The sequence below is a fragment of the Sinohyriopsis cumingii genome, chromosome 13 (assembly GCF_028554795.1).
Source record: "Sinohyriopsis cumingii isolate HCF-2022 chromosome 13, ASM2855479v2, whole genome shotgun sequence".
Lineage (NCBI taxonomy): Eukaryota > Metazoa > Mollusca > Bivalvia > Unionida > Unionidae > Sinohyriopsis > Sinohyriopsis cumingii.
The window spans coordinates 5,878,454-5,889,913 of NC_142973.1; the positions used below are offsets into that span (position 1 = coordinate 5,878,454).

Here is an 11,460-nt window from a genome sequence, read left to right on the forward strand (position 1 = left end):
ATTTTCTCGCTCAAGAAATTTGTCAGGGGTGCAGCATTTATGAAAAAATTGGAACAAAATTTCCAATAGTATCCAGCCATACCCAAAAAATTTCATCAGTTGCTTTTTACTGATAGGCACCGGGAATTCATAGGTAGCATTACTATTGCAACGGATCAAATTTTTGTATAGGAATTGAATACGATAAGTTCACCATGAAATAAGTGTAACTTTGCAAGGATATGAATTTATTTACACACAAATAAGTGTTGTTTTTATTGTTTTTAAATAAAAATTTGCCTTTTTATCTATTGTCAGGACTTTATAGAGCTTTATGACTTGAGAAAGGATCCAGATGAGCTTGTAAACATCAGATCTTCAGTGGATCCACGGGTGATTTCAGAGTTAGACCAGAAACTTGTCTACCTTTCCAACTGTGCTGGACAAAGCTGTAAAATAATTTCAAATGGAAAAACTTACCTTTATCGATAAATTGAACGTTTTAATTAGTAGATATTAATTTATTAAATGAGTTTAATATTGTTATAAAAGCAGCTATTACATTTAAGTGTATTCCAAATTATTTTTAATCCTTAGTGAACATATATTGTTATCTCCCCTGACCATAAAAACGTGGTCTTATGGTATATTTCATTCATTGTTTTTAATCTGTCAAGCATCTTCTGTTTTCAATTTTTGTTTATTCATCCCAAAAATATATTTGACAATTTACTTATAAATTTGAAGTGAGAATTCTGTTGTCAAAGCTTTTTTATATTTCTACTGACTCATCATCCATTATGGTGGCCATTACTAAAACTAGAACAACCTCTCAGAAACAGCTCTGACAACAGAATTTAACCAAATCTACAGAAAGCATACTGGCGTATAGATCCTTCATATTTGTTTAAGTGATATTGATATAACATCAAATGTGGTCATTGTTTCTAACAATAATAGAACCTTTAAAGGAATTCTTCCCAAATACCATAATGAAAATTGACATGCTGGATATAGATGTCTTACAAAATAATGCTGATCCTGCAATAAATACAGTTACCATCACTACATACAGTTACCATCATTACAGTTCCCATCATTAAATAAAGTTACCATCATTACAGTTCCCATCATTAAATACAGTTACCATCATTACAGTTCCCATCATTAAATAAAGTTACCATCATTAAATTCAGTTCCCATCATTAAATAAAGTTACCATCATTAAATTCAGTTCCCATCATTAAATAAAGTTACCATCACTAAATACAGTTACCATCACTAAATACAGTTACCATCATTAAATACAGTTACCATCATTAAATAAAGTTACCATCACTAAATCATTAAATAAAGTTACCATCATTAAATACAGTTACCATCATTAAATACAGTTCCCATCACTAAATAGTTACCATTATTAAAAACAGTTACCATCACTAAATACAGTTCCCATCATTAAATACAGTTACCATCTTTACAGTTACGTTCATTAAATAGTTACCATCACTAAATAGTTAACATCATTAAATACAGTTACCATCATTAAATATAGTTACCATTATTAAATACAGTTACCATCATTAAATGCAGTTAAGATCACCAAATACAATTAGCATCATTAAATACAGTTCCCATTATTAAATACAGTTACCATCATTAAATACAGTTACTATCACTAAATACAGTTACCATCACTCAGTACAGTTGCTATCATTAAATACAGTTATGATCACTAAATACAGTTACCGTTATTAAATACATTTACCTTTATTAAACACAGTTACCATCATTAAATTCAGTTACCATCATTAGGTACAGTTGCGATCACTAAATACAGTTACCATTATTAAATACAGTTACCATCATTAAATACAGCTACCATCACTAAATACAGTTACCATGAATAAATACAGTGACCAGCATTAAATACAGTTTTCATCACTAAATACAGTTACCATCATTAAATGCAGTTACCATCACTAAATACAGTTACCATGATTAAATACAGTGACCAGCATTAAATACAGTTACCATCACTAAATACAGTTACCAACATTAAATGCAGTTACCATCACTAAATACAGTTACCAGCATTAAATACAGTTACCATCATTAAATCATTAAATACAGTTACCATCATTACAGTTGATATCACTAAATAGTTACCATCATTAAATACAGTTACCATCACTAAATACAGTTTCTGTCACTAAATACAGTTACGATCACTAAATACAGTTACCATTATTAAATACAGTTACCATCATTAAATGCAGTTACCATCACTGAATACAGTTACCAGCATTAAATACAGCTACCATCACTAAATAGTTACCATCATTAAATACAGTTACCATCATTAAATCATTAAATACAGTTACCATCATTACAGTTGATATCACTAAATAGTTACCATCATTAAATACAGTTACCATCATTAAATACAGTTACCATCATTAAATACAGTTACCATCACTAGATACAGTTTCTGTCACTAAATACAGTTACGATCACTAAATACAGTTACCATTATTAAATACAGTTACCATCATTAAATGCAGTTACCATCACTAAATACAGTTTCCATCACTAAATACAGTTACCATCATTAAATACAGTTACCATCATCAAATACAGCTACCATCACTAAATACAGTTACCATCACTAAATACAGCTACCATCACTAAATACAGTTACCATCACTAAATACAGTTACTATCACTAAATTCAGTTACCATCACTAAAACTAAAAACCCTTAATGTGATCTTAAATTCTGCTTGACAGAATTTGACTAAAATTTGACAGAAATCATCTGCCATATAGCAAAATAGCCTTTAATAAAATAAAAGACCTTTAAATGTTCTTTTATAATAAAAGAAATCACAACAAAATTTTACAAGAATCAGCCTGGTATTAAAAGCTTTCACATTAGTTCAGTTGATGCCATTTGGTCTCTGTTACTAAATATAATAGTCTTCAAATTACTCTTGCCACTGAACAGAATTTTACCAGATTTTACAGAAAGTGCCATGTCATGAATTACTTTTACAAGTGACAGCAATCTACCATCAGATACGGCTGCCGTTACTAGAAATAGAAAAACACTTTAAGCAATTTAGTTTCAGAAGTTGATCAGTTTTGATAGAAAGTATCATGACTTATAAAGGATTTTAAGTTTTTGGACAAGTTATCCTGATGTGCAATTAAATATACATGACGATGCTATTGTATTTGGCTGATAAGCATATATCAGCAATGTGAGTGATCTGAGGCTCACTTGAACCTCTTGTTCATTCTGTTTATTGTATAATGATAAGTTTTTCATTGAGACTGCTGTGTGGCATAGTTGGTGTTAAACCACACTGTGATATGTATTCTTTATGACATGCTATATTGGAATAGCTATGTGTTAAATCACACTGTGACATGTATTCTTCATGACATGCTATATTTGCATAGCTAGGTGTTAAATCACACTGTGACATGTGTTCTTCATGACATGTTATGTTGACATAGGTAAGTGTTAAATCACATTGTGACATTATTCTTTAATACGTGTTATGTTGTCACACTGTGGCATGTATTTATGACAGGATCTCATGTCACAGGGTTACATGTATTTCTTATCACATGATGTTACATAACATGGTGGCATGTACTCTTCGTGACATTATGTGATGAGTCTAATACAGTATTTCTCATACACTTTTTGTTGTAATGTTTGTGGGAGGGGGCTGTCATAAGAGAGTTGCAGTAAATATGAATTTTATGTGATAAAAAACCACCTTCATTTTTACATCAAGGGTGAGACTTGAGGTAATTTTTCTATTTAAAAGTAATAAGGACATGACATGGGTTAATTTTCCTATAAAAACTTAATTAAGGTGAGGCATGGGATCATTTTCCTACTTAAAAGAAATAGGGGTGAGACTGAGGATAATTTTCATACGAAAAGAAATAATGGTGAGGCAGTGGTTAGATTTCCTATCAAAGAAATAATTGACAGTGCCTATTTCTGGTAGTTTGACAAAGCCAGATATTCCAGTTGTTGAAAGGAAGATGTATCATCAGTGAAAAGGAAGCAAAAATATTCCAGACTTATAAACCTACATACCATGTTGTGACCTTTTTAGATGAACAGATTGCCTGATGAAAATGATAAGATTAGTTGATGAGTTCTTTCTAAGGGTTTTATCAAAGAAATATTATGCTATTTCCATTCTAAAACAATTAGAAGCCTTTAGAAAATTAAAATACAAATACAGCAGAACTTTGAAAAATCAAACTGCTTCCAAACAGCCTCGGCAGATGCTGAATATAACAATCACTTTGGCATCTGTGCAAATTTCCATCCTTACTTGCATACATCCACACCGTTGACTGTGATAACCACTTGTTGGCATCTCTCTGAATTTCCATCCTTACATGCATACATCCACACCTTAGACTATGATAGCCACTTTTTAGCATCAGTGTAAATTTCCATCCTTACTTGCATACATCCACACCCTTGACTGTGATAACCACTTTTTGGCATCTCTGTGAATTTCCATCCTTACATGCATACATCCACACCTTAGACTATGATAGCCACTTTTTAGCATCAGTGTAAATTTCCATCCTTACTTGCATACATCCACACCCTTGACTGTGATAACCACTTTTTGGCATCTGTGTGAATTTCCATCTTACATGCTTACATCCACACCTTAGACTATGATAACCACTTTTTAACATTAGTGTAAATTTCCATCCTTACTTGCATACATCCACACCTTAGACTATGATAACCACTTTTTAGCATCTGTGTGAATTTCCATCCTTACTTGCATACATCCACACCCTTGACTATGATAACCACTTTTTGGCATCTGTGTGAATTTCCATCCTTACTTGCATGCATCCACACCTTAGACTATGATAACCACTTTTTAGCATCTGTGTAAATTTCCATCCTTACTTGCATACATCCACACCCTTGACTATGATAACCACTTTTTTGGCATCTGTGTGAATTTCCATCCTTACATGCATGCATCCACACCTTAGACTATGATAACCACTTTTTGGCATCTGTATGAATTTCCATTTTTACTTGCATACATCCACACCCTAGACTATGATAACCACTTTTTGGCATCTGTGAATTTCCATCCTTACATGCATACATCCACACCCTAGACTATGATAAACACTTTCTGGCATCCATGTGCAGATCCATTTTACATACGTACATCCACACCATAGTCTAAGGTAACCACCAGACAAGTCAGTACCTTTATACTGTAAATAAATTACCTCCACCTACTTGAATAATCACAGCACAGATAAATTATATTAAATACCCTTTGTACCCCAGGCTGTTTGTTTCCGTGTAAGCATTTCAATAAAACCAACTTACTCTAACTGTATACTTTACTTCACACGGCAGCTAAACTCCAACATCAGGATCATGTTAGAGAAAAAATATGGATTATTAATATTCAGTGTTAAGATTTTTAAACATGAGACTGAGTTCAGTGATATGGTACATATTGTAGTTGTGAATTCGAGCAATATTGCATTTAATCTTGCTGTACAAGTTCATTAATATCTGAATGGAAGCATCAACTGTATTGGGGGAGGTATAATTCGTTTTGCTTAAAATGGCTATCTTTCTTGTGGCTTGGGGTCGGGAGTATTGAAGTGTGCTATTTTATCTGTGTAAATAACACCCCATTCTCCAGCTGTTAGGATCTGCCACTGTCTGAATGGATAACCTGTGATGTACTCAAGGGGTGACATCTTGCACTTGTAAATCTTCACCCCCGGGACAGCACAGTTGGAACCAAATCCTCTTATGCAATCACATAGCAAAATTTACATATGTAAAGTTAGTTACTTGTCTGTGAGCAACGTGACCACTGCTGTTGTTAGTAGATTTGATAACAATAGTGAAATGAAAGATCTATGTAAATAATTAACTCCTGTCTTTGCACATCATGTATTCATTATTACATCTAATGATTATTTTCAAAACTTCCTCTGACAAAGGCAAATAATGAATAAACTTGTTCATGCCACCCACCTGTGAAACCTTGATTAGTAGTATGATAATAGAGGTTTTGGCTACATATTTAGGTCTAATTCTTCTATTCACCCATTGACTTGATCCTCATAAGTGTGCATGAATCTGCCAAGCAAAATGACATCAAGGTGCTGCATATGAGAGGAAAGTCATGTATCATGTAACAGACTATTTGATTACAAAACCATACTAGTGAAATCCCCATTAGTGAAGTTATCATGAAGTGCCTTGAAAAGGTCAATATTATTTCATGTGATTATACTTCATATATTTTTTGGAGATTGCTAATGTGTGAGACCAAAACCCTACAGCTGGAATAGGATTATTAATCGTGACTATAATGTATATCAAATATTTGGTTGATATTGTTTACTTTGTGTGAGAATATTTTATATTGATTATAGCTATTTTTATATTCAATATATTTTACAGAGAATTGAAAGAATATTATATTGAACAATTATCACAATATATATTATGACCATTCTGGTGGCCTATGTGGTTAGAAAATATGCCGTGGATATGGGAGGTCACAGGTTTGAACCCCGGCCGAGTCATACCAAAGACTTATTAAAAAAAATGGTACATGCAGCTGCCTCACTTTGTGCTCAACATTAAGAGGTTAGTGTTAGGACTGGTCGGTCTGGTGTCAGGATAATGTGACTAGGTGGGACATCATGCTACATGTTTGTGGCATGATGCCCAAGTGCTAGAAATCACTATAAAACTGTCACACTGCAGACATCATATTGATATGACTAAAAGATTGTTTTAAGCTATGTTAAAAATCCAAATCACACACACACACAATATATATATATATATATATATATATATATATATATATATATATATATATATATATATATATATATATACAAAACTTCATCACCTGATGTGTTTAGTAATTTGTAATGATTTATGAGTGTCTCTAATGTGAGAATCATATTGTCTGAACAATGGAGTGTTTGTTACATCACAAAAAGATTGAGTCACTATTTGGTTGGGATCAGAAAGATGAGTATTTATTTAGCAGGTTATCATGTAAGATTAAAAATCACCATTTGGGGTATCATAGCATTTGTAGCCATCCTCTGTTGTTGTTGTTGTTGTTGTTGTTGGGTTTAACGCCATTTTTCAGCACACGATATGCTATACATGGCGGCCAGTATTAATGGTGGAGGAAGAACCCGGGAACATCCCAGAAATAACCACTGACCCACGAGAAGCTACTGGCAAGCTTTCTCACATACCCACATTGGCTGTAGCCATCCTCTAGATTATGAAATATATGCTAAAAAGGTATTGAATAAGAAAAGACAGAAGAAAGCAGTCAGGAATTCAACTTAAGACTAAACTATTTGCATCTCTCTTTCTTTCTCTCTCTCTCTCTGGTAAAACACCATCATGAATACTGTAAATCCCACTTTTAGCATTACATTTTGGACTTAGTGCTTGACCTTGCCTTAAATAGGATATCAGGGTAATGTCAAGTAATTATTTTTGCCAACCATGTGTATCTGTTGCAAGTATTATCACATGCACTGGTGAAGACTACCATTGCAATAAATACAGGCATCGACGATGCAGAAATCAGTATAAAAAAATAGGATTGAACTGAATGCAGTTTATGATTCTGGTAAAATGATTATCTTTTAAATATTTATTGACAGAACAAGCAATTAGACAATTGGTAACCCTTATATACAACCATGCTGACTGTAAACCAGTGCAAGCAATTCTTGTGAGAGCATCATACATGAATGCCAAGCAGTATGTGAAAGGCAGGTATTCCTGTAATGTTAGGATGTTCACCAGACACCATGGTTGATTAAAGAAGAAACTGCAAAATAACAGCACAGCTGTATATTAAGAATCTTTTGTGGGCCAAGTGGCCCAGTACTGAACATATGGTTGGTGATGAACTAGAGCATTGCCACCATATCACATATTTAATGATACCACAGCTGATAAAACATGATGACTGCAAGTTCCCCTCCCCCCAGTTTCAGCTATGCAACCACCATGGTTATTTAGAAGATTATTGAACAATTATCCTCATTTAATATGAACCATGTAAAGGTGATATAAAAAATTACTTATTTCGAAATTGCATCCTGATGTTATATCAAAATTACATTGCAAAGCCACCTCCATGCTTAAGACGGATATTGTTTTCCATAAATATTTTATTATGCTGCTTAAGCGTAAAAGAGGTGCTATGTTTAAAATGACAAGCTTATGGACCATTGTTTTTTTTGGTGGTTGTCCCTGTTGTTGTCATTACTGCTGCTGTGGCAGTGGTAGCTGGTTATAGTGATGGCTGTGGATTTAGTACAAATACAGGTCTCAATAATTCAAGTATGTCTCCTTTTCTCATATGATTTTGGTATTTCATGCTACTGGCACAGTAAGCATGCTTATCCTAAGGGGAGAGTGAAGCGTCTTTCTAATTGGGAAATTTTGTCAATGGATTGCTTTTTAGTTGATTTGTTTTTTCAGGATCAGAATCTGCAATCACTTAATTCCTTATAGTTATTTCATCTATTTCTGTTTTATTGTTTTATATAGTGGTATCTCTTTGTATTTGGGTAGCCATGGGTGTTTATGGTTCTGATTTGTTTCTGCGCACTTTATAGTACTCACGAATAGATCCACAAGACAAAGTTAATTAAGTGTTGAACTCCGATGCCACATTTAAGGCAGGGTCGTGCCTCTAGACGATCACGTAATATTTTCGTGTATGTTTTACTACTCATAATGACATGTTCTAAAAAATAAAAATAAAACAAGCTGAAAAGAGAGCTAGAAAGGAGGATAAACAAAAGCTTACTTTGGAGTTACGCCATCGTCTCCCGTAGACGGACGGATGCCAAGGAGAATGACATGTTCTGCCAGAGTTCATATTTTTGAGGCAAACGGCTTTGCATATGTTGCATCCCAATGCCATGCAGCTTCCTATATTAACGAGCGTACCTAATTCAAACGACCTTGCTAATAGCACAGATGTGTTTGTCGCCGCTGAACTATCTCAACTACTGCAATGTCTTTAAGGCTGGACGGATAGAAAACATCACAATATCCGTCATCCCACATATATTTGGTAAATTAAAGTTTTAAAACTGGTATTCTAAAATAAAATACCTCATTGTTTTTGACTTCATCGAAAATATATCCGAAGTCCGATCAAATCATATCCATTTTGATTCCAGACCAGATAAACTCAAATGACCCGTTACTGAGTATTCTACCAACTCGGGATGTGTAAAGTCTATGAGCTGGTATCTAATAACATTCAATTTTCTGAACGCGGATAGATATCCTGTGATATTTTGCTTGTGACTTTTAGCAATAGCTTCTGCAAATTGTTCTCAATGCTCACGATGACTCAACTCTGCAACATCATGTATTACTTCATACAAAAATTTCTCCTCTCGGGTGGGTGGCTCGACTACTTCTCCTTTATCGTATCTTGACATACATATTGGTCTGTGTGGTATTTCCATTCCCAATACGCACAGCATTCTCGTACTTATGACCCATTTGTTTAATTAGCCTGCTCTTAAACATCTGCATCACTAGCTTAATCAAAATCATCACGTGATCAATTCTTAGGGGGAGGGGTAGAGGCCAGTCAGGCAAAAGCCCTACTTAACAATACTCTCTAAAGGTGTTCGAAATCTTTACAGCACAATTGTTTAATAATAAAAAGTAATTTTGATAGTATATTTGGAATATTTCTGGCATATTTTCTGATTTTGATCCTATTGTACAAAAAGAAAGTTAATAAAATGTATGTTTTACTTTAAGCCTTTTGGATTATTTGAACGTGAATTTTATACCTGAATTTTTTTTAATGCCCGCCATGTTGTCGTTCCTCTCGTCTGTCTGTCTGTTACTAATTTCGTTTCTGCACAGTAACTGGAGTTGTCCACAATCTACAGCTACTAAATTGTATGGATAGCTTACACATGGTATAAAAAAGAACCCTTTTGATTTTGGTATCATTGTAACTGAATGAAGTAAAATGCCTTTTGCACAATAACTACAGTTCTCCATTGTCGATAGTTTCCACACTTTGTGTATGACTTGCACGTCGGGTACAGAAGAACATATTGATTTGGGTCAGAAGTCGAAGGTTAAGGTCAATATGACTGAAAGAAGACAAATGGTTTCCACACAATACTGTGAGTTCTGCAACAGGTGGATAGTGTGCCCTCGGATAATGAAGAAGCATGTCGATTTCGGGTCAAAGGTCAGCGGTCAAGGTCATTGACTGAAAGAAGCGAATCTTTTCGGTACAAAAATTAACTCTTCATTACAGTCCTAGGCCGAGTTTCTCGTCTTCATGATCGGTATGTATGCTGCGGTTTTCAACCAGTGAATAGTAAGCATTTTTGGGAGTCATCTGACCTGAAATATTTTCTTAGCATGTGGCTGCATGAGGCAAGATGTAAAAAATACAATGCAAACTGTATAAGTTAAGTTCCCTTAGGTGCTAAACAATTTTATTTGTATACTTAAACAGTATTTGGCATCGGTATTTAAACGTTATTAATTCACACATACTTGTAAACTTTTAAAGTGTACAGGTTACTATAATTTTGCGCAGTTTATAATTCTTATGTGAAGTAAATTTTCTCAAAAGGGATAATCTGCACGTATTTTACGCGCTTGAATTGTTACAAAGCCCGTTTTTCCCAATTGTCAAAAAAAAAATTGTGCACAAAAACATTTACTTTACTGAACCATAAACAATTATTCCTATTGCTCCTTACATGTTTTAAACAGATAGGTTGTACACTCTTTACAGTGACACACGTTATAGATCCATTCAGCCTTCATATATACTGTCAGACACATGCCTTAAAGTTAGAAAAATTGGTATTTTCTACACTAATTGCACTAGCCTCATCACCAGTTGATTCCACATCGTTTCTGCCGTGGTGATGGGAGACACCAGTTTTGTTTATAATCATAAAATCACAGCAATATCTTGGGATACCTGTACTTCCATCATAAGAAAGTTTGCTTTATAATCGTATATAAAAATACTCGACTGATGCCATTCAAAATATATATTTCATAATTGAATAATAGCGATAATGTTTCAGATGCCATGATAGTGAGAATAAATACATATTGTTGTGATTTACGATTCCTAGAACATTACGTTTAGGGCTGTGTTCGTTGATTTCATGTTACCTAAATTTACATTGGAACATTTAAGTGTGGTTTAATAAACCAAATTTATTTTTAATTTTTTTTGCCTTTACTATCTTCTTAAATGACCGGGAGCTGTAGCAGATGATCAGTTTTTAAAACACCAGACTCGCAGCTGAAGAGTCACGGGTTTCACACCCTCTCAGGCGAGTCAGGATCGGTTGCATCTGCGTGTCATTGGGAAAA

General features: G+C 34.0%; 1 protein-coding gene across 3 annotated transcripts in view; it reads left to right on the forward strand.

Moving 5' to 3' along the window:
- Positions 1–9,860, forward strand: part of LOC149784890 (N-acetylglucosamine-6-sulfatase-like) — an 89,455-nt gene extending 79,595 nt beyond the window's left edge. For all 3 annotated transcript variants that reach the window (XM_089978471.1, XM_089978470.1, XM_089978472.1), the window contains exon 12: positions 298–9,860. In XM_089978471.1, coding sequence (XP_089834597.1) covers positions 298–471 — 174 coding nt within the window. In that variant the 3' untranslated portion in view covers positions 472–9,860. The remainder of the gene's footprint in view (positions 1–297) is intronic.
- The last annotated feature ends 1,600 nt before the right edge of the window (positions 9,861–11,460 follow it).